This window comes from Siphateles boraxobius, unplaced genomic scaffold, assembly GCF_051911475.1.
Source record: "Siphateles boraxobius isolate OS27281-9 unplaced genomic scaffold, OSU_SipBor_1 8, whole genome shotgun sequence".
Lineage (NCBI taxonomy): Eukaryota > Metazoa > Chordata > Actinopteri > Cypriniformes > Leuciscidae > Siphateles > Siphateles boraxobius.
In genome coordinates this window covers 26,878,154-26,903,293 of record NW_027509208.1, presented here as the reverse complement: position 1 = coordinate 26,903,293, position 25,140 = coordinate 26,878,154, and the positions used below count along the sequence as shown (strand labels likewise).

Genomic DNA, 25,140 nt, shown 5'->3' with positions numbered 1-25,140 from the left:
AAAATATTGTATCCCATAATGCAATGTGCCCAACTTGACCTTACATTTCAGTGACAAATTAGCTTCAAGTAATATCAGCGGTAATTTACAACATCTATTTATTTGACATTGAAATATGTTACCTTAATATGAAATTTAGTCATTCAATGAGTTCCAATGTAAATGTGTCATTTGTCTACACATTTCACAAACTTTATTTTTTATAATAGCTGGTACCATACAGTCAGAGGCACAACTGCACATTTGCTGAGGGGTATGCAGGACCAGTTTTGGCCGACACGCTTTCTGGTTTTTACCGACTAGCAGCTTAATTAGATGCATGCCGATAGGCGACTGCATTCAAACGGTCCCGTGTGTATTTGTTTTGCGCTTTAAAGAAACTGCAAACACAACGTTTTTAATTTGCAGCATTGAGCATTTTAGCAAATAACAGAGAAATCTATTGAGTGCATGAATGCAGTGTCCAATCAGAGGTGTTTAAGTCAGAACCCCCTCCACTTAAAACACTAGAGTTTTCTTTCAGGGCAAGACGGAGCTCTGATTTTTTTAACAAACAAAATGTAGACATGATATAAATAAGAGATAAATTTTGCTTCTTTGATAACAGTTGATATAATAAAAAAAAATTTGAATTCTTTAAAAATGCTAAACAAAAGTTAAATTAAAATGTTTCCTTTTATAATTTTTTTTTAATTAGATTTTGATTATGACGTCTTAAAGGAGATTTTCAAAGAATGATTTTTGCACAGTAGTGCCCCATGCAGCGCCCCTATTTACCACATATACTGCCTATATACCCCATTTTTGTGCCCCTGCAGACAGTATATATGGTACAGTTGCAGTAATCAGTACGCTGGTATTCCATTCTGAAGTTAGCTTTAGTTAAAAGATGAATGGATAAATGCAATAAGACCAGTAATTGGCATCTGACGGATGTGAGATCCATTCTCACCTGTGCAGGTATGTGTTGTGGTCAAACCAGTCAGAGAGTGTGCGATGGCTGTAGAGAGGAAAGCGCTGATGCAGGAGGTGGAAAGCCACATTCTCAAAAGTGTAGTTATTCAACGCAGCCTGCAAACATACAGGAAGCACTTGATTAAAAGGAGAACACTCAGATAAACAGTGTTATCTCAGGCATTCTGAGGAAATTAATGTGAAGTAAACCTCAGTTTTCATAACTCTCCACAAGTTGAGGACAATGCGTCCAATAATATGGATTTCCGTCATAGTGTCGGCACCATATTCATCTTTTTCTGGCATGAACCGATTCTCCTTTGAATCTCCTGTAATAGTAATGACATCAAATACAACATTTGAGAAATGGAATGAGGGGAAAAGGCACAGATTTAGCAGAACCTAGTAACCCTTTAGCAGTGTTTTCACCGGCCCTTTTCACACTTGGTATTAACATCCATCTGGGCAGTTCTGATCAAAAGTGCTCAATACTTTGCGTGTGTGTGTGTGGCAGATAGTTCTCAGGAGGAAATGGCAATTAAAACAAAGGTGGAGCCAAATCAATTTTAAAAGATGTACAAATAATGTGCTTTTGCTTATACATGTTCCCAACAGACAAGCCAGAACCCCTTATGATAAAATGTAAACAGTTGCATTTTTCTTTTCTTTAGTTTATGGTAAAAATGCACTAGGCTAGACAGAGAGCACTGGAAGACTTCGTTCTGGCACGGCCCATTTTCATCTCTTGAAGTTAGACGTGTCCACACTCAACATGATGTAGACGACTCTTTCTTTTCTTTTTTGGTTTTGAGCTATCTTACTAGTTTGTAAAGTGAACACTTTTGCTTTTGTAGCCAAACTAGTATAGTGTCTTTGATGTTACAGCCCATTTCAGTGGTATCGGTGTATACATGAACAACAACATTAGAGTACATTTAACACCTGGTAGTATTTGGTAGAACATGCATCCACTTGAGTCTAGATTGCCACTATTTACAACACTCACTACGTCAGGCTATTACTACATGTAAATAAATGGCAAAAAAGTAACAAATATACAGTATATATAAAAAAAAAAAAACTTGCAGCAAGCAAGAAAGTGATGTACACACCAAGCCCAACTGTTCGACATCTTAAAACGCTAACCCTAAATCTCTTATGTCAGTATAGTATTTTGTCAAAACTACTCATGTAAGTGTAGAGACTATTATAGCAATATTATAGTATATTATAGACTCTATAGCAGGGGTGTCCAAACTCAGTCCTGGAGGGCCACTTTCCTGCAGAGTTTAGCTCTAGCCAGACTCAGCACACCTGCCTGGAAGTTTCTAGCCTATAAGACCTTGATTAGCTGGTGGTCCAGGTGTGTTTAATTGGGGCTGGAGCTAAACTCTGCAGGACAGTGGCCCTCCAGGACTGAGTTTGGACATCCCTGCTCTATAGCAAAAGCAATACTTCATTAAAACACATCAGGGCACAGGGCACTAAACAGGTTGCGGACCGCTAACTGTGCTAACCATACCTGGCACACGAGAGAGCTTCTGGCACAGGTCAACACCGAGGGTTGAAGCACGCTGCAGTAGGTAACCCCAAGAGTGCATCTGGACCTCATAGCCAACCAGAATGTCTGGGTCAGACCTGCGGGAAGGTGGTGTATTATGAGATGTTATGAGTGTTTTTGCTCTAAAGAGTCTAGAGCTTATTATCATCCTTTAAGATTATGTAAGAAAAAAGTGCTCATCCTCATGTATTTTAAACCAGTATGTTGTTTTTTCTGCTGAACACAAGGAGAGTACTGAGGAATTTCTTTTCCATATGACAAAAAAGAAGCTTCCCTTATGTGTGAACTTTGTCTTATGAAGTCATAAGGTTGCTTTGTGTGAAGCAAAAACATTATAACTCCTGAATGGCAGTAGAGGAAAATATATTCAGTGAATGAATTAAATTTTGGCCTGTTCATCTCATAAATCCATTGCTGTCACGTTTGGTTTTGAGTTTTATTTCATGTTCATGTTTCATGCCCTTTATTTTGAAGTTTTCCCATTGTCATGTTCCTGGTTTTGTCATGTGCTCCCCTTTTGTCATGCTCCACGGCCCAGGCCCGCCACTGCTAAGCCATGCTTCCAGCCCTCCACCTGGACCACCACCACTCCTCCACCCTCCAGGACTTTCTGCTGATTTGGTTTTGGGGTGGATGTTCACTTAAGGCGTCAGGTGCCCCCTTTTTGAAAATGGAATGCGTCACGTTTGGTTTTGAGTTTTGTTTCATGTTCAGGTTTCATGTCCTTTATTTAAAGGTTTTCCCATTGTCATTGTTCTTGATTTTGTCATGTGCTCCAATTGTCATGTGTCCTATGCTGTCATTGGTTTATTGTCTTTATCATTGTGTTCAGGTGTTCCTTGTTCCCATACACTGATTTCACGCAGCCGCCATTTTGAAATCGAAAGTGAGGCTCCAGTGGGTAGAACCCTGGAAGTAAAGATAAACAACAATGCCGTGGACCACCAACCTGAAGCTGCTGCCGCGATTTACACTATTGGATGTTAATATCCAATATAGGATGTGTATATAGTTCGTTCCTGCTTCTTTTTTTACTTTCTGAATTATATATTAAAAAAATATATATTTATAAATTAATTTCACTGTATATAGTCTAAAGTATGAAAGACATGTATGTACAGTTTTAGAATAACTCATTTCTACATTAAACACAACAATACACCATCGCATTGAGTAGTATGAAGCTGCAGGCTCGGAGCCTGCAGTTACAGTCCCCAACCCAGAGTCCCGCATTCTCAGACCCCTCGTTTTTCGAGACAGCGCCTTCTATCAAATTGGATTGGATAAACATGTGAAGAACCAAAACGTGAGTATCGTCAATTTTATTTAGCGAATCATACTCATTCAATTTCTTTTTTAATCAAACTACTTTATAGCTCATTGATACACAAACATATGAATAGTCGATTTAATATTTGTAAAGATAGTTTGTAGTTTGCTGAGCTCAGCAAACTCATAAAAACAAGAAATGAGGCAAGAAACAAAGACCTGAATAGAAACACCAGATCGGCCATAGCAGAACTCATGAAGCACTCTAAGCTAGTGCAGAGAAGATGCAGAGAGCTGAAAAATGATTGGTGGACAAAAAAGGCAGTGGAGCTACAACAACTGGCAGACATGAATTATACAAAAGAATTTTACCAGAGCATGAAAGTAGTATGGGGTCCGCGGGTCAACTACCCCGATCAACTTTTCGCTAGTGATAATACAACCCTACTAAGTGAAAAGCAAGACCTACTGAACAGATGGACTGAACACTTTAGCAGTCTATTAAATGTCTGCACAGATGTCGACCAACATGTGACGGATAGTATTCCTCAAGCACCTACTCAGCAATGGATGGATGCCCACTCTACCATTGATGAAGTCCATAAAGCTGTGAATTTGCTAAGTAGTGGTAAGGCCCCAGGTGCTGATGGAATCCATCCTGAGATAATCCAGCAAGGTGGCACCAAACTACTTGTTGCACTTCACAAGATCATAACTGCAGCATGGGATTTCCGATCTGTCCCACAGGACTGGAGGACATGGATAAAAATCAGTAAACAACTGATTACCCTTTTTAAGAAAGGCGACAGACGTGTATGTGGGAACTATCGAGGCATCTCACTTCTTTCTATCCCAGGAAAAGTATTTGCCAGAATTCTCCTCAACAGACTAGCAATCCACGCTGAAACAATCCTCCCTGAGGCCCAATGTGGTTTTCGACCAGGTAGAGGAACGGTAGATATGATTTTCTCCCTAAAACAGGATACAGGAAAAGTGCATTGAGCAGAATAGGCCTCTCTTCATGGTATTTGTAGACTTTACTAAAGCCTTCGATACAGTGCACAGAGAAACATTATGGAAGATCCTGCATAAAATTGGTTGCCCTGACCTGTTCACTGACCTGATCGCCTCCCTCCATAATGGCATGAAGGCTTCAGTGAGCATGAAGGGGGAGCTATCTGAAAACTTGTGCTAAATGGAGTGAAACAAGGTTTTGTCCTAGCGCCAACCTTGTTTTCCCTTTTTCTTGCCACAGTCCTAACTAGTGCTTTTGCAGATTGCGATAAAGGTGTGATGATACAGACAAGGCCAGGAGCTGATCTCTTCAACGTAAATCAGTTCAAATCATTAAGTAGAACTAAACCTCTCCTTGTCCGGGAACTTATGTTCGCCGATGACATTGCCTTTGTCGCCCACTCACATCAGGATATACAGGATATTATCACCCGCTTTGCCACAGCAGCAATGGCCTATGGACTCATGGTAAATATAAAGAAGACAGAAATAATGTTCCAGCCAACCCCAGGCACGGACGAAAGTAGCCAAAACAACATCCAGATCGGAGGCGAAAAGCTAACCTTGGTCAAAGAGTTCAAATATCTCGGGGCAATAGTCACCTACAACAACAAACTAGGTGCCGAATTATACCTACGTAAGTCTAAAGCTTTGCAGGCATTCGGCCGACTAAAAGAAAGAGTCTGGTCCAACAAAGACCTCACCATAAAGACTAAATGTGCAGTATATCGTGCAATTGTGCTCCCAGTTCTTCTATATGGAGCAGAATCTTGGACAGTTTACATGACCCAAGCACACAACCTTAATGCCTACATGATGAGACACCTGAGACAAATTCTAGGCATTAAATGGTGGCACCATATATCAAATAAAGAGTTACTAGACAAAACCAACACACCCAATATGTACGAAACACTAATCCAGCGCAATCTGAGATGGGCTGGCCATCTGAGCAGAATGGCCAATAGTCTACTGCCAAAACAGATGATCTACTCCCAGCTCTAGGACGGGCACTGTGGTATAGGCAGGCCAAAGCTGCGCTTCAAAGACACAGTTAAAAGGAATCTCAAGCTTAAACAGATCCCACTAGGCCGCTGGGATCGCCAAGCAAAAAACAGGACTCTGTGGAAAAATCTAATTCGAAGGAAGTCGTCATCGGACACGATGGACAGCAATTGATAGTTTGTAACAAAATTTGAGGCGTTATTGTATGTTTTTTCGCCTTTTTCCCCCGAAAATATTTTGATAGCTAACGTTAGCCTTTAACCTATGACTTTTTGTAGACAAGCCATTGTAAAAATTTTATTAAAATTAGTTGTCATTAAAGTAGACCAATTAAATACATTAAGTGTGTTAATATCAAAGAATGTCATCATTAATTATTTAATCAGAAATACCGTTTGACCTTTTTTTAATTACCGGACCTTTTCTCCTAAAACTATAAATTGAACGCACGCTGTAAACAAAACAATCTTTGCAAACATGTCTAAGGATTTCGACACAGGGGAAGACTTGCATTTTTTTTAACCAGACATATTTATTTGAACCCGAATACACGGACGCACCAGATAACACGTCAGCAGCGTCTTACGTCAGCAGCGTCACTGGCCTCGTGAACGCGGATTGACAACAGAACCGGAAGAGAATTCAATGCTGAATAAAGTCATCGTTTTTGTTATTTTTGGAACAAAATGTATTTTCGATGCTTCAAAAAATTCTAACTAACCCCCTGAGGTCACGTGGACTACTTTGATGATGTCTCTATTGCCTTTCTGGACAAGGACAGTATACCATACATAGATTTTCAATGGAGGGACAAAAAGCTCTCGGACTGAATCTAAAATATCTCAAACTGTGTTCCGAAGATGAACGGAGGTCTTAATAATAATTTTCATTTTTGGGTGAACTAACCCTTTAACATTTGAGCTAGAATGTGTCATACGTATGCTTGTAATTTGCATTTGCAAAAAAAAAATTATTTATTATTACACAATATTTTTGACAATGGCATTCAGTGAACTCGAGGAATTTGACACAGCGATTGCAAAAAGAATGAAAAAGAAGGAACATCCGCTTACCATAAAGTAATTATTTTACCTTATGCATTTACATTTTACATTTATTCATTTAGCAGACGCTTTTATCCAAAGCGACTTATAAATGAGGATTTTTCTAATGCAATTGAAGACGAAAAGTAAAGATACAAACACAATTCTTTCTTCCTTTTTTCTTTGCTTTGTCCTGTTTACAGCAAGTCGATGTTTAGGTGATCATTAAATAAAGTACAGAATTGTTTATTATTGGTGTTTTGTCTATTCTTATTTGTGTTTTGCTTCGCATTCAAAATATCAAAAAACAGGTTCTGTAATGTTAGGATGGTATAATGTTAATTAGACCATTATAGGTTGAGCTGAAAGAAAAAATGGAATTTGAATTAAAAAAATGAAAACATTGTAGCAATATAATATCACATAATATTTTTTAGAAGATAGTTCAATCTGTAATTGTATCCCTTCCATCAGTAATTTTATTTCAATTACACCCACATTCAAAAAATAACTACTGGGTAATTTGTTAGTCAGAGAACACAAAGAGTTTTTTTGGCACATACATTAAGCAGGGAACGCAAATATTTATTTGGTTAACTTAAGACTTAATAACGAGACCGTAATATATGGGGGTAGAATTGTTGCATTATTCCAAATAAATAGATTAAGATCCACAAATAAATGTAAAGAGTTTCACAAAGCATTATAAAACTCACAAATAAATAGAATGATATTTGCAAATAAAAAATATATTTACAAATGTTGTTTATACCACAAACAGAACTCTGCCTGGGATTTATTTGTGAACCGTTTTTTGTGCATTTGTAAACCCTCTCACGCATTTGTGAATCGGTTCCTGTGCATTTGTAAATCCCCTCACGCATTTGTGAATCGGTCACTGTACAATTGTAAATCCCCTCACGCATTTGTGGATTTTGAAACACTTCTAGCGTCGACGTGCAGACAAATCCACAAATAAGTGGACTCCACCCACCCTTTACCGAAGCCAATCAGATAACCTCCACATTGAGCTGACCAATCGTAGCACGTTCTCGCTACAACCAATCACGTTAGGCTTTACAATCAGAGTGGTCTTGCCCTGAAATAACTTTGCGTGTTCATCTGCATTGGCTCAAATAGGAAGTGTAAGGCTATAAGGCCCATAATATTGCTTCAGTAAAAAATGCCAGAGAAACAGCGCTTATGTTATGGGAACAACGCGTTATGGAAGCGTCACGTTATTCATGATAAAACAGAAAAGCATCAATGCGTCGCTGAATAATGAATAACTGGATTCAACCTCGTGATAAATACGCGAGTTTGTGTAATATTGGGGAAATTACTGTCACAACAGCTTTTCCCACTTCTTCATTCAAGTTTTAACAGGTCCGTGGATCTAATGATTAAACATATAACATGCATTTAAAAGTGAAATGCCCAGCAGACAAGCGATTTGAATTTATCCGTTAAAACGCTTGATCACATAAATAATATTTCATATGAATCAGACTTAATAATATTGTATTGTAAAAGTTACTTACAGCATCCAATATAAATGCAAATATGTATTTTTTCAGCATTGCATTATCCACTCAAAACCCCATTAGCCTACACGCTGTTACATCTTCAATGATGGTCATGTGGGCTGATATTTTGTCTTCTACATAATATTTATGTCCTGTAGCTAGCTATTTGTCACAACGATTGTGCTTTAAAAGACAAAATCATCCGTTTTGTAATTTATTACATGGTGTCTACCCCGTGCGAGGCTTTCTACATTGGACAATGGAGCAAATGTGCAAATGATGTGTCCTCCGAAGTTGCGTGTAGTAGCAACTTCAGAAGAAGAACGGGCATCCGTTTACTATCAGTGAATCATCGTGTAGGGCTTCGTGTCCAGTAGACACTATCACGAATTATGAATTTTCATGTAGCCAGCATAGTCAATAAAATAGATTATACATCATATATCTTCAGGTAAGAAAACAGATGTCATGGACAAAATGTGTTAACATTGCAAACATGTTACATGATTTGAAACTGCTACGGCAGGGAAGATAATCAGATATTTGCTTTTGGCGCCGCTTGACTCCAGTAGAGACGGTGTTAAGATGCTCGGGATCTGTGATGATCATTTGTCTGTAATCCTGACTTAATTATAAAGAATAATAAATATAAAGAAGCCTTAAACTCCAACAATATTTTGGAAACGGGGTATTTTAACCACACAAACAGCTAAATGAAGCTCCCATTATAGCTGCTTTCAGGGGTGTCGGTAAAGCCTAACGTGATTGGTTGTAGCGAGAACGTGCTACGATTGGTCAGCTCAGTGTGGCCGTTATCTGATTGGCTTAGGTAAAGGGTGGGTGGAGTCCACTTATTTGTGGATTTGTCTGCACATCGACGCTAGAAGTGTTTCAAAATCCACAAATGCGTGAGGGGATTTACAAATGCACAGGAACCGATTCACAAATGCGTGAGGGGATCTACAAACGCACAGGAACCGATTCACAAATGCACAAAAAACGGTTCACAAATAAATGCCAGGCAGAGTTGTGTTTGTGGCATAAACAACATTTGTAAATATTTTTTATTTGCAAATCTCATTCTATTTATTTGTGGGTTTTATAATTCTTTGTGAAACTCTTTAAATTTATTTGTCGATCTTAATCAATTTATTTGTGAATTTGATATATTTTTGTGAATCTCTTTACATTTATTTGTGGGTCATAATCTATTTATTTGGAATAATGCAACAATTCTACCCCCATAGTAATATTGAATCCTATTGTTTTCAATGGCATTTGGATAAGGGTGTTATACAATCTTCTGAACAGCAGGAGGCGCTGTCTCGAAAAACGAGGGGTCTGAGAATGCGGGACTCTGGGTGGGGGACTGTAATTGCCAATAATAACCAACTGCAGGCTCCGAGCTCCGAGTCTGCAGCTTCATAATATTGATCGCATTCGCGATCTCCTGTGATTAAAGGCGACACTTCGGGTTTTCTTCCCACCGGAGTCTCGCTTTCGATTTCAAAATAACGGCTGCGTGAAATAAGCGTATTGTATCTTGTTCAGTATTATTCGTGTAACTCGCTGTTTGGTGAGTTAAGTAAAGTCCAGGTTTATGTTATTTCAATTCAAGTCAAGCCAATTCACGCTTTGTCAATGTTTTGTTTATTTGTATCTGTTCACGGTTTCAGTAAACAGCACATGTGTTCAGTTCAACTCGCATTTAGTGGAATATGTTACAATTTCATGAGTTTTAGGACTACTTTTTGACACGGTTTAGTTTTTTGTTTTGTCCTGTTTTGAGCATTATAGAATGGTCACTATTGAAACTAGGGTGGACACACGTCCGGATTTTGGCCGGACAGTCCGGATTTTAAGCCCCCTGTCCGGCGTCCGGACATGTAAATGTATCCAAAAAAGTATCCAACTAATTGTAGAAATAATAATAATTAAAGCTGCAAGCAGCATTTAGCGCTGTTCAAACAGTTAAGGCATTTAAGATTTTTAACCACACAAGCATATAAAGACATTAAGTTTTATGCAGCAAGCATTTAACCACTGACATCATAGATGGAATAGACCATGTTTTAGCATGATTTACCATGTTCCAGTATGCTTTACTATGAATCTAGCATAATTTACCATAGTTTACCATGATATACCAAGTTCCAGTATGATTCACCATGCTTTACCCTGTTCTAGCATGGTTTACCACAATTGAACACATTCCAGTATGATTTAATATGATTCTAGCATGATTTGCCAGTTTACCACGATTTACCATGTTATAGGATGATTTATCATGATATACCACATTCTAGAATGATTTACCAGGATTGTAGCATGATTTACCATGATTCATCAAATTGCTAGCATTATTTGCCATGATACACCATGTAATAGTATTATTAACTATGATTTACCATGTTTCTATCGTGATTTACCATGATTTACCACATTGATAGCATTGATGTGAAGTGTCAGTAGCAATGAAGTGATGCACTTTGATAAAAAAAAAAATATTGTCTTATAATAGTTAACATGGAAAAACAAGTTTGCTTTAGTGCAGAATACTGGTGAAAATCAGGTCTGTCAAAATGAAAGTGAGCCAATAAGTGGTCTTCTACTGCCCTCTGCTGGCCATTATACGTATTAATAAAATGTTTTCACAGGTGCTTTTGCACTAATATGTAGACATATGCTTACACACACACAAACACACACACACATAAATGTTGTTGTTTTTTTTAATGCTATTGGGATGTGTCATTTTGAAAATATACTTTAATGGTCTACAAGCATTTCACATATTTCTTTGTGAAGCTTGATGAGGACGGGACCTTTCAAACAAGTCCCACAATAATCTAGGTGGTCTAGGTAGGGAGTTAAACATATATTAATGAAAATACTTTTCTTCTTTCATATGTGCAAAAAATTTAAATGAATGAAATGATACCACAGAGACATTCTTCAATATGCAAACGATGAACTTGAATAAATTAATTGATTGTTAATGTTACTTATTTTCATATGCATTGTTTTAAAAAAACATTGTATTATTCTGGCAATAAAATACAGTTTTGTTTTCAATGACTTGGTTTGATTCCATGTATTTTTAATGGCATGTTTTTCATATTAACTCTAATAAAAATGCTTAAACACATTTTGTTATAGCTATAGATATTTGAAATAAATGGTAGGTAAAAAAAAATGCTTATTACAGGTTTCCCATTTAAAACGCAATTTTTAGTTTTCATTTTAAACATAATTTTATTGAAAAAAATGTCTCAAATTTTCATGTTTACTCAATAATGCATGCTTACACACACACACACACTTTTGGGATGTTATTGTGAAAATCTAATTTAGTTTATAGTTTAATAATATTAAAGTATATTACCAGTTCATCATAATAATAAAAAACATAGCTTTAAGAAGTAAAATGGCCAGCTGAGGGCAGTAGAAGGGCACTTATTGGCTCACTTTCATTATAAACAACTTGGTTTCACCAGTATTCTGCACTAAAGCGAACCAGTTTTTTCATGTTAACTCCATAATGCATGCTTACACACACACACACACACACACAACCACACACACACACACACACACACACACACACACACACACACACACACACACACACACACACACGTGTGGGATATGTTATTTTTGAAATCTCTTTTAATGGTCTATAAGCATTTCACATATTTCTTTGTGATGTAATAATATACAACTAATTAAAAAAAATAGCTTTAAGCATTTGTTTGTAAGCCAATGCTGAAAGATGATAAAAAAGATTAAACATGTATAATCATGCTGATCCCTCTAGTGGACAACAGTGGTATTACAGCCTATATAGAGTTGAAATGAATGAATGGAAATTTGGTTTTCCCCTTTTGATCTCGGGAACGAGAAAGTGAAAAAATCTGAAACTCAGAACGTAGATAGTGTCCGAGGAGCCCTGTTGAACGAGACCATCCGGGTGTTGGTGGCCGATCGGGGCCGGGAGTTATGCCCGTTCAAAGGCATATATTTTGGGGCTTATATCTCGGGAATGCCCAGGCCAAATCGCACCAAACTCGAATCGAAGCTAGGTGAGGACGAGCCCTTTCCAACGAACTATCCCACAAGAATCTAGGTCGGGAGTTACAGTCGTTCAAATTCGGGAGTCTCTCTAATTAGGGATCCGCCGGGGGAGGGGGGGTGGGGGTTGGTCTCCCGAGGCCCGCGACAATAGATTTCGATCAATGCCCAATAGAGGACCTTACCATCCAAATTTGAGCGCGTAGGGGGTTTCCGTTTTCGAGTTATGAGTGAATTTGTACTGGGAGAGCGTGGCCTAATGTTATACTTTCGTTTTCAGCCTTCCTGTGACACAATTGTGAATAATACATGAATTTTAACAAAATGTGATTGTAAATGTTAAAATAATGATTTTATAAAGTCTAAATATGTATATATTATACATATATAATAATATATATAATATATATAATATATTATATATAACAATATTAGGGAGTAGTATGATGAAATGACAGGGGGCAGTAAAATACCACTTATTGGCTGTTATAGCCATCCAAGCAGTTATAGCTGTTATAACCATCCAACTTACACCCTATTATAGCCATCCAAATGAAGAAGTTATACCTTTTCTGACAATTATTGATCTAGAGAGTCCAGAGAATTGTACTGCACTGGTTTTAAACAGGCAATTTACCATAGGAAATGTATGGTTTTAAAGCTTTTTGAAAGTTATAGCGCCACCTATGGTCCGATCTCCATGAAACTTTGCATGCTTCTTCACCATGTTATGACACATATGCTCATCAGTTTTTGTAAAGTTCTGAGTTTTTATTTATGATTTATAGGCTATTGACTGTATTTTGCCATGCCCCTTTTCTAAATGACCCTGTTACAGCCACCCAATTGCAAAATTTCAACTTTTTTTTCCATAATTATTGATCTAGAGAGTCCAGAGAATAGGCCTAGAGTGGATTGGTTCCGCTCGGGCGAAAAACCAGGGACTAGTTCGCAAAAGTAGGTTTTGGACAAAATCCGACATAATTTTTTTTTTTTTTTGCTTAAATCGAAATCGGAGATATACATCTTGTCCGTCTTGAGCCAGGGATCACAGTGGTGTAAAAAGCTAGGACCAACGGTCAATGAGTTAATGCGCAATTTAGTACTTTTGGTTGCTGTAGCACCACTTATGGGCCAATCGGGGTCATACTCTGATTTTGGTTCTCCCCAAAAGTGTGGCCTACCATCTGGCCGAGTTTCATTTTTACATTTACATTTATTCATTTTAGCTGACGCTTTTATCCAAAGCGACTTACAATTTCTATATATGTCAGAGGTCGCACGCCTCTGGAGCAACTAGGGGTTAAGTGTCTTGCTCAGGGACATATTGGTGTCTCACAGTGGATTCGAACCCAGGTCTCTCACACCAAAGGCATGTGTCTTATCCACTGCGCCATCATCACCACAACCTTGAGTTTCAAGTCTCTAGGCCTTACGGTTTGGGCTGCAATGCGTTTTAGGGGATTTTTTTTTCAAATAGCAATTACAATAGGTTTTCAGCACTTCGTGCTTGAACACCTAAAAAAACAATGAATTGAATAACAGAACATAACATAAAATCCAACAGATACACGGTTAACCTACTTTGTAACTATGTTGGAGATCTCTTCAAACAGCTCCTTCTCATCACTGGCATAGGTCACCTGCAGTCCTGTCACACCAGATCTAAAAAGAGAGGGTGCTGTGCTCCTGGAGGCTACAGTAAGAGCACAACAAACAATAATTTAGCAACAAAGAGACATTAAATAGTACAGTATATAAAACATGTAGGCCTTGTTTCACAGACAGGATTTATATCAAGACAGGATTAGGCCTTAAAGTAGATTAATTCATCACTGACCAAAAGTGGTTATTTGATGTTAATAGATTATATTCACTAACAATACTGTCTTGCCATAGATCAGACACTCTGAATTTTGACTTTTAAATACATTGTTTTTTTTAGACAAACAGACATCAGGAATCAGCATATGAATCTCAACAATGGTGACATGTTTCAAGCCCCAATGCATCCTGGGAGCCATGATCTTTATACTATTGTGGATCCCAGCATGCATTGCGGCATGAAGCATGTCACCATTGTTGAGATTCATATGCTGATTCTTGATGTCTGTGTCTTAAGATTTGTTTTCCACATAATGTATTTTAAAAATCAAAATTCAGAATGTCTGATCTGTGGCAAGACAATATTGTTAGTGAATATAATCGATGAACATCAAATAACCGCTTTTGGTCAGTGATGACATTAGTGAATTATTCTACTTTATGTTGTTGAAAACTATATCACCTGATCATCTTTGTTTCTGGCTTTCTTTGCAACTAATTATGTATTTTGGTAAAGACTGTTACAAAAACCACAAACTCAAAGAAGTTTTGCACAAACAGCAAAGAGTCAAATGACCAACTAAAAGACACATTGATCACCATATTGGTGACCAAATATTTTCAAAAAATCGACAACATCTAAACCTCTGTTAATTCTCAATAAGACCTTCTGTAAACATCTGACAGAAATGAAGTCAGTCTGGATAGTAATAAGTGAAGCTGGTAATGCTGTTTGTGGAGTTGTTTAATCCTCCTCTGCGGACATCTTCAGAGATTTAATGTCTTCTTTTATCTTCAATTGCTTTCATCTAAGGCTGTGGCTGGAAGTCAGCTGTAGATCTTGTGTTTCTCTTTTTTTTGTTTTTGTTGTTTATCTTTCCTTCAGTGATTCTACTTGTTGCCAGCAGGTGTTCATCACTAATGCTCAAAAATCACTTAAGTATCTCATTAACTTTAACACTGATTTGGAGTTATTTTAACTCTCGGATTTTGGGGTGTATCAGAATTGATTTTCTGACATGCGCACACTGCACGAATATACACAGTTTCCCGCTGTTTGTGCATACTATTCTCCCACAATGCTTCTTTTCTTTGTTTTAAAGAGCAGACTTAATATTTGTCTATTTCGGGTCCTGATTAGACGTTGAGCACATGAACCGTTATGCCCTGCTCATTTGGTATTTATCAAACAGTAGAAATGCCCATTCCCACGCCCACAAAAAGTGTCTGTGGATTAGAGTATGAAGTGAGGACTGATGGGACGTTGTTCTGCTCCACTTCAAAGAAAATGAGTGGTAGGAAAATTTTAGAAAAACATGAGTCATTTACGACTGCAGCTCGTTTCGCACGTCATTACGCCATTTCCACGTCATTGCACATGCGCAGTCCTTTCCAGTTTCGGTTTTCAATCTGATAAAATGTTTACATGTTCTCTTAGTCGGATTAGAAAAGCAATAAACCACCCCATTCTGATCAAAATTTAATTCGGATCAAGCTCAATCGGATCGATTAAAGTGATCGATTTACAAAAAGGCTTTTCAGTCCGATTGAGTTGTCAATCCGATTACTAATGCATTATTTGTTTGCATGTAAACATAGCCATTGTGTGAAGTAGACAAATTAATATTTTTGACACCTTGGTTTCAACAAATGCAAAGATTTCTACAGTATTTCAGTATACAGACTTTAAGTATAATGACCTATATGTCAAAAGATCAAAGAAAGGTTGATTCCTCATGACCCCTGAAACTAACAAGTAGGGTTCACTTATTTCCTAAATGGTTGCCACACGCCGCATCTAAATGGAGATGTTGCTTTTCCATGTCACGACTAGTACACATCAGTAATAGTAAGTAAATCAACACTGATCTAACCTTCAGATGAACCACAATAATCTTTATCAATGACAATGGCCCCCGTCATCTGGATAGTGTCAGATTTGGGGAGAGGGACATCAGAACTCAGGCAGTAGAATAAAGCACAAATTGGGTCAAATTCAGGGTCAGGCTCAAGGTCACGTCGAGTCCTTGCATGAAGTTCCATGCTTATCAGTGTGAGGTGCTGTACCTGCAGTAGAGGGATTTAAACTTGAAATGAGAATAGTGAAATGAAAATGGACTTGAATTTCTAAACATGTGTGATGAAATCAAGACAACAAAGCTTTCTCCACTTTACATTTTTATCCAAGTTTGATCAATCACTCAGTTTAATGAAAGCTATTCTTACTACAAGACAAAAATAATACCTACCTCATGCAATGCTTTGGCCTCCTGCAAGTTTTGCATACTGACTTTAAAGCCATATGAATTACAGATTGACGGTCCCTCAATCTGGGAGTTCTCTCTCTTTGGAACATTCACATTGGTAAGCTGATTCTGAATGGGATAAAATTAATGTGCTATTAAAACTGCAATTAATATAATACAATATAATATACTATTATTACTATATAATACACATTAAATTGTAACTTCGGGAGATTCATAAACTCACAAACTTTGATCTGACCTTAATTTGTGTGTTAAGCAATACTCTCTGTAAAGCATCTTTTTTTTTGTTACTCTTCCGATGTAGCCGCTGTGATCTGGGCTCCATGTCTGCACAAGAACAGATACAAAAGAGTTTTGCAATGAGTGTCTAAAAGGCAATGCTTAGACATTGGCTGTCTTGGAACAAAAATGAAATTGCAGGAAATGCACACTTTAGAACCATTTTAAACATTACAGCGAGACCCATCTTCTCCTCAGTTCTCGCGCATGCGTCGTGGCGCTCACGTGAACTCACTCAGAGGCCCAAACGGAAGAAAATTAATAGTTGAATAAAGTCGTTATTTATTTATTTTTGCGCACAAAAAGTATTCTCGTCACTTGATAAACTTAAGGTTGAGCCACTGTACTGCCCTACAAAGCAAAAAGGCAGTAACTACGCAGAGTACAGAACTGAGAAAATGACTTTAAAGTTATCCTGTCATCCAGCCTAAGTAGTTGTAGGTAGATTATTGGACATGTGGCTGTTTTGTTACTTTATATTACCTTATTCTTTTATTCACATAACAAAGGATGCCTTGAATGTTATGAAAATGACAACTCGTTTTTGACTGTAAATGCAGTTACTGCCTCGTTGTTTTGTAGGGCAGTGTAGTCACTTGGACTATTTTAACAATCTCTTTACTAAATGTTCTGGGCCGGCAGAATACAATTACCTGGCAACCTATGAAGGAGTGAGACAGCTCTCAGATTTCATCAAAAAGATCTAAATTTGAGTTCCGAAGATGAACAAAAGTCTAACGGGGTAGGAACAACATGAGGGTGAGTAACTACCGACAGAATTTAAATTTTTGGGTGAACTATGCATTTAACTCATTATTTTTCATTTGAGACTCAGCATATTCGCTACAGCAACTAGTGGGGTAATCTCCTGCACATCCATGTTTGTTTCATCTGTCATGTGTCTTCTAGCAAGGAAGCGTGGGTTTCTGTTTTCAGATTTTAAAAATAAATGATTTGAAAGTCTGGTAGTAAATGATCCTCAGTTGTTTAGTGTATAATGCCCAGTGTTTCTCTGTAACAATTACAAAGTCAACAAGTGTATGATGGCTAGTATGTTCAGATATTAAAAGTCATGTAGTGTATTCCAGCCATTAGGGACAAGAGTTGTAACGATACCAACATTTTAGTAGTTGGTACTTATTGATACCTAAGACTAAGATTCTCTGTACTAATTGCAAAAACCATTTAAACAGACTATTTATTACTATGTAGCTTATGTAATATAATAAGACTATGCCATAATTTCTATGGCCACTGAAAACAACAGAAGACAGATTACGAGGGTGTCTGCCATAGGTATCTGTAGGGAGGCATGAGGTCTGCAGATGTGACCAAAGCTATTGATAGATTACTTTTGGTTGTTTTTGGTAACACTTTTTTTTTTAAGGTGACAGTTACACGTTACAACATGTACTTACTATAGTAAGTCCACACTTTGTCATGTCCACAGTTTATAAGTAGATTTGTGAAATGTGCAGAACTGAGTCACTGAGAATGGCAAAAAAAAAAAATTCCACTTGTGCAAAGCTTGTTGCATCATACCCAGAAGACTGCAATCGCTGCCAAAAGTCCTTAAAGTAATACAATTTTCTTAAGAGATTTGCAAAGTTGTCACAAATCAGTTTTTTTTATTTTTTATGGTGACTATCTGGTATGCAGTCTAAATTGATGCAAGTAGGTATTTTGCAAATGGAATACTTACTGCTGATTGGAAAGGCATCTGTCAAGTCACCTTTATTTATATTGCGCTTTTAACAATATAGATTGTTTCAAAGCAGCTTTACAGTGATAATAGGAAATTAAAGTAACAGAGATTGTTTCGGCTTTACAGCAGCTCTAGAATAAAGTTATTGTCTAGCTAAAGTTAGTTTTGATTGATTAATTTCTGTCGCAGAGTTCATTAGTTATTGACTCAGGGGGCGCTTACACGACACCGTTCTAACAGAAAACCCTTAATGCGATCCGGCCGCTCATTTGCACAAAACAGTGCCTGGTGGCTCGAGAACGCAAACAAGTTCCAAGGTACAAGCCTTGAAAATTTTATAATACAGAATTTTTTATCGCTTCCGCGTAGCCAGGTGAACTGGAATCATCCCGATAATGTTTTATCTGTAAAGTGGTAAAGGGAAGGAAGCCTTCACAGTGGAGACACTAGTTGACACTTCAGAACTGCGTTGTCATCGTGTGCATATCTTGATCTGTCAATCAAGATATGCAGAAAGTACAAGGAGGCTGCGGTCAGACAAAAATTTAAAAGAAACCAGTCTAAAAAGTAAGAGTGGTGTAGAGGGAAAGAACAGCAGGTTTAGTTTTTAACGCAAGCGACCCAAAAAACTATTTGCTTAAAACTATATGCACTTGGTGCTAATAGCCTCTGCCAACAATCTAAGAAAAGTTTCCAAAAAGAAATTGTCAATGAATTACATTTTCTTCCCATGAATGCATTTATGCTGCTGTTACAATAGCAAACATAATGCTATGAGATTAATGTTTTTTTTATACTGAAATATGAAGAAAAAAATAAATGTATCCGTTAAATATAAAACTCAAACCGCGTTTCATTGGTGGCAGCAAGTTGCGGTCTTGAGTCATTCAGTCAATTCAACGATTCATTTAAATGGCTGATTCATTCAGTAACAAAGCAACTGTCTACAGTCTTTATGAATGGGTCACTGAATCATTGACTCATCCAATTAAAAAACAAAACAAAAAACAGATTCATTCATTATCAAAACAGCCGAGTTCCTTGGAGATGCACAACAGTTGTGCAGTGGCTTTGCTTGTATCTATTTTCGTTGTTCAAAATAGTGAAATAATTATCAATATTGGCTCTAAAATGAAATTCACAATAATAACTTCTCGTTTATTTAACTTTATAAAATCGATATCACATTTACAATTGTGCTATTCAGGAAAAAACAGCACTCTTGCTCGTGTGATATGCTAAACTAGATCATATGAAATAAAAATACAAAAAAAACTGAATCTTGAATTATAGGGGCATTTTAATTGTACACAAACAAGGCATGCTTTTGTCTGTTGTTTCTTTTGCAAAGTGAGTGACATACTTTAATGACAATTTCAATGTCAGCTCGCATTGTTAAAACAACAATTATCATAGATACAGCTGTAATATTTAAAACAAACACAAATCGACCTTCAACTGCCAGCAGCATTTGCAGCTTATCCTGTGGGATAGATGTAGATATCTTGTCCAATCAGCTGTATATATTTTATTTGCTAAATATATGTACATTTTTAGTTTGGATGACTTCTTGTGTTTTCTGACTTTTATTTTGTTTTTAAATTTGTTGTGTTTTCTGAATTGTAGTTTTGTTTTTTGATTTATTTTGTTTTCAGTATTGTGACTTGTTTTGCACTTTTCAGCCACAATACATTATTGATAACAAAACTGAACAACTTTTAGCTAAAAGATTTAAACTCCAATAAAAACCATAAAAACATACCCTCATTTCTTATTGGACTACAGCTTGACCCATCGTCGTCAATGCAGCTTCTCCTGTGGACAGGTGTGCTATGGAGCTGGTAAGAGCATTTGACATCTGGGTCTTTAATGGGAAAAAGTAATGGACTTAAGTGGTCCTTTGGCAGTACATTTTCAGTATCATTGAGATTTTGAGACTGATCCATGTCAGGGGATAGCAATCCATCAGTAAAATCCTCCTTGTCCTCATTTTGTTTAATCTCAGCTAGGCCTTGCTGCCATGTAGAAATCTCAGGAGAGTTTGGAGAAGTGATAATCTGATAATTTTTGTTTGTCTCCATGTCCAAGGTACATTTCACACTCTTAGGGCTGGTGTCAGATGAAGCTGCCATAACGGGTGAAAAAAGGTGGGGTAAACTTAAGCCATTCCTACTGATACTCTGCAACTTTGAAGCTTTTTCAAGCATTTTATCATGATGCTCTGAACAATGTGAATTCAAGTCCTCTTTCTGAGAAGAAATCTTGTCATATGTACTCTGCATCAGCTCTGCAACTGCCTGGCCACACATTTGTTTCTTGTCCCTCTGAAGGCACTCATACTGTTTTTTGGCCTGCAGCCAGAGCTGCACCTCTTCTGGGCTTGGAGCACACTTGCAGGGAAGCATGATCACTTTGTGATCACTGCCAGAAGATGGGTTTTGGTCCTTGATAAATATAGATGATTTAAACCCATAGGTTGGTGCAGAGGCTTGATTTGTCATGGCACAAAATGCAACTTTCCAAAAATGTAAGCCGTCTTGAGATAAGTCTCCATGAAATTCAACTAGTTCATTCGCCAGCCTGGTTTCCAAAATCAACTTCCGACCACCAACCTCCCTGAAAAAAACAGTATGAATGGTTATGGATGATTTCATAATCGAACTTAAAAATTTGAATATACAAACAAAACTCATGCAGGTGGATCCATTATAAATGTTGTGTGTTCTTACCTTGGCTTCAATGGTGCATCTGATGGGTCACTGCAGAAGGGTTCCTGGTAGGTGGCTTCTGAGAGGTCCAGATCCATCAAAGTAGCTAAGATTTCTTCTCGAGTAGGCGGAGACATGAGAGGTTTGAGAATGTGAGTTCCTCCGCTCTTTGAACTCTGACCAGCATTTTTCAGCTGGGACAGTGAGTTGATGGACCGTGGGGAACTGCTTGGTGTTGCTGAACTGACATCTAGGGGATCACTATTTGTGGAAACACCACTATAAGCAGAATTAGCAGAAGTAAGGGGGGGAAAGGGCTCTGGGTCAAGCAACACATCTCTCTTTTCACAGTGAAAGTCCTGAAAGTGGCTAAGGCCATGGGTTTTACCTAAAGAGCCCACCCAATCTTTGCTAAAGATCTTTTCTGAATCAAGCAGAGACAGAGATACCTTACTGGTATAAACTCTGCCATTTTCACAAGATGTCTTATCAAAGAGTTCTGGACTAAGAGCCCCAGACTTGTTCCAGTCCTGTTCATGCTTGCTGTTCTCATCAACATCAAACATCTTTTGTGATCTGTCCCCCACCCCTACCAGGGCATTGATTGCCTCCTGACTGACATCACTGAGGAACTTCTGAGGCAAGTGCTTGTCAGTTAACACAAACTGGTTACTTGAATAAAGACTGGAGAACTCGGTTTGGCCAATGGCATTGATATCAAAACTGTAATTGTCCGGGAGCTCCGGGGACAAGCTATCCTCAATAGAGCAACAGCTGTCAAAGCCAGGATCAGACAAAAACACAGGACTGTCATCTGATGAAAAATAGTCAACTCTCAAATCATACGGTTTTCTTTTCTTACTTCTGATTTTGGACATTAACTCTTTTGGCACTTTAGTTCTTGCAACCGTTGGTTTTCTTGATGTTGATGAAAGAGCTCTTCTAGATTTGGCTGGTTTAGAAATATCAGTTGATTGACTGGTAGAAAACACAATCTCAGTCATTTGATCACTTTTATGTGATTCCTTTCCTGTCTTGAGTTGCCTCTTCTGGAGAAGCTCCTTCAAGACAGCCAGTCCAGAAGGGATCTCAGGAACACACATTTCCCTATTTTTAGAGTCTGACGGCAATGTGAGACCTGTGTGTGATCCATCTGTAACTGCACTCTTAACAGAGGACATAAGGGGGGATCTACAATCAACAGTCTCCAATAAAGTTGTTGCAGTCTCTTTCTTTCTTGTTTGCGGTCTTCTTGACTTTATGGTGGTTTTTCTGTTTGATTGTGAATGCTGTACGATATTGGGGCTCTCTTCATGGCCAGAGGCATCTGATTTGAATTCATAGGGATTTTTTGTAATGGTCCCATCTTGACTAGTATTTTGTGATTTTGAATTGGAATTGCTGTATGTGATGACAGAACATGGATAACCTACAGCCTTTGTGGCTGGGTAAAAAATACTGTTCAGAGGTTTTTCAATACAGGTATTGGGAGTAATCTGTGAATCTTTTTGCGAGTCAATTGAGGAAATGGCATTGATGAGAAAAACATCTTGATTTGACTTTTTTCCAGTGCTGGAGACCTCTGTTTGGGAGTCTGAACAACTGACAGTAAGATCCTCTTGATGTTGGAACGGAGTCATGTCATCAGATGAGGAAGTAATAGGTGCAGTGTCAACTGAATGTGAAGCCTGTGAATTATTACTTTTCTTACCTTTGACCTGCTTTTTTCTCAGGGATTGCTTCTCATTCAGCAACCTGCCTTTCTGAGGTAGATCTCTGAGAACAGTCCCTTCAATTCCTTTACACTGTTTTTTTTGCCTCCTAGAAGCTGCTGGAATACTTCTCCTTTGTGACTCCTCAGTTTTCACAGAATCTTTGTTACCTGACTTTGTTGAGGTATTAATTCGTCTTTTGGGGCTGGTAGCAGAAGCCTTTGTAGGCCTGGATGTGCTTCTTCTATCCCACAGACCTCTTCGGCATGGTTTTGAAGCCAGTACTTGATAGGGTGAACCTAGACATGGATCATTACGGGGGTTTATAAGATGATCATTTGAATTTGATTCCAGTAAAGGCTCAGTAGGAGACCAACATCTTGGTGGGGTTGAATCAGTAGGACTGGGGGCTCTTTCTGACAAATAACCTAACTTCACCATCACATCAGAATACTCTGTATAGCAGTCATCAGTGAAATCGTTATAACAAGGCCATGGAGGGGTTAATTTTGGCAAAGTTAACAATGCTTTGGGACGCTTTGCCCTCCTTGTCTGATTTGCTCGTGGACCTCTAGATCTTGGGGAGGTGCTGGCCCTCTTTGATATTGGATTAACCTTGGTTTTTCGTTTGGGACATTTCTTTACTTTTGGCTCAAGTAGCGGGTACTTCACTGCCATAGACTCGGGCACTTTGGGCCAGAATTCTTTGAGAGGAGCGAGCTTTTTGTATTCGGAAAGCTTTGCTGGTGTTAAAACTGTGTGCGTTTCCTCAGCCTTAATTTTAGAAATCTTCACTAGCATGTGCTTCTGACCTTTGAATCTGTTAATGATTATATATTTGATGATGATTGGTGGCTCTTTTTTAGCCAGTTTCCTCTTTTTTTGGCTGAAGACATGATCTTTGCCTTTAAAGCCTTCATGTTGCACCAAAGCTTGTTTGAAAGAACCAGAACTTGCATGATCCCCCTTTTCACTGTCGCAACTCCTTTTTCTTTTTGTCCGCAAGGTATATTTGCTACCTGGCAAACTGGACACCTTTGTGCAAGAGACTTTGGTGGGAATATCTGCAAGTTTTTCTTCTACTGAGCTCTCAAGTAAACCTTTAATAGTTTGTGGATCTGAAGTTTTCATGTCGACCTCCTTATACATTTCTGGGAGAAAGTCTGGAGTGATAGAAGGAAGCGCTGTGGCTTCCTCTTTCATAGGAGATGGAGTCCTTACAGGACTTACCCGTTTTTTACCTAATGTAGATCTCTTTTTGGTCAACTTTAACCTTGACCTTCGCTGTTCAGGATTGTCTAAGATACAGCAACCATCCCCAGTCTTACTCCAGGCCTGTTTTTTGATGGGTCTGGGCAGGCAATTAGACAGAATTACACTGGGAAAAAATTTATAGTGTGCCTCCTGCTGTGCCACAATGGTCCTTTCAGTTTTATTCTCTTGGTAGTCCTCATATCTTATTTTCAGTTCACCAACATCTTCCTCTTTTCTTCCCTGTCCTGTCTCAGCTTCTTGAGGGACCAAAGCTTGGTTCTCTTCCACAGGGCTTTGTGTCTGGTCAAAACTGATCACAGTACTTCTGCAATCATTTGGACTGAATTCCATTTCAATCTTGGTGGGGCAGTTCATCAGCTCAGAATAACATACAGAGAAGCTCCTGTGATTTTCCAGTATAGATAAATGGTTATTTTCCAAATGTTTAATACTGGTATATTTTTTTATGCTCAGGGGAAGCTTAGAGTTTCCAAACACTGAATCATCAGTATCTGGCTGATTAAAGCCAGTGGCTTGGTTTTCCCCAGTGTACAAAGGATACATACAATTTTTTTCAGCACCAATTTTAAATATATTTGCTGTATTGGAAGGGACTGGGTGTTTAACTGGTTGAATATATGGCACTTCTTTGCTAACTCTTAATCCAGTTGAACACTCGTTTGCCTCTTGACTTTTTAAATGCTTATCCGCTAAATCCTCTTGATTGAGTCTCTGTTCAGCACATTTGTACTCAAGAACAATTTTAGCAGAGGACGGTGGCTCCATACGGACAGCTTCATTTGGAAAAACATTTCTTCTACCAAGGATCTTTTCTGTTGCTATTAGAGATGAATGTGTCATTGATCCTTTGTCTGTTAGTGATGAATCTACAGGAAACAAGACAACACGTATACACCACTGCACCAAAAGCAATCATACTTGTCA

At 38.1% G+C, this 25,140-nt stretch overlaps 1 protein-coding gene across 1 annotated transcript in view; it reads right to left on the bottom strand.

Moving 5' to 3' along the window:
- Positions 1–25,140, bottom strand: part of rev3l (REV3 like, DNA directed polymerase zeta catalytic subunit) — a 197,805-nt gene that overhangs the window by 87,416 nt on the left and 85,249 nt on the right. The window contains exons 13-21 of the mRNA XM_077219798.1: positions 21,251–25,082; positions 20,284–21,137; positions 16,776–16,864; positions 16,517–16,642; positions 16,142–16,334; positions 14,028–14,139; positions 2,477–2,592; positions 1,165–1,283; positions 953–1,071 (exon numbers count right to left, since the gene is read on the bottom strand). Coding sequence (XP_077075913.1) covers positions 953–1,071; positions 1,165–1,283; positions 2,477–2,592; positions 14,028–14,139; positions 16,142–16,334; positions 16,517–16,642; positions 16,776–16,864; positions 20,284–21,137; positions 21,251–25,082 — 5,560 coding nt within the window. The remainder of the gene's footprint in view (positions 1–952; positions 1,072–1,164; positions 1,284–2,476; positions 2,593–14,027; positions 14,140–16,141; positions 16,335–16,516; positions 16,643–16,775; positions 16,865–20,283; positions 21,138–21,250; positions 25,083–25,140) is intronic.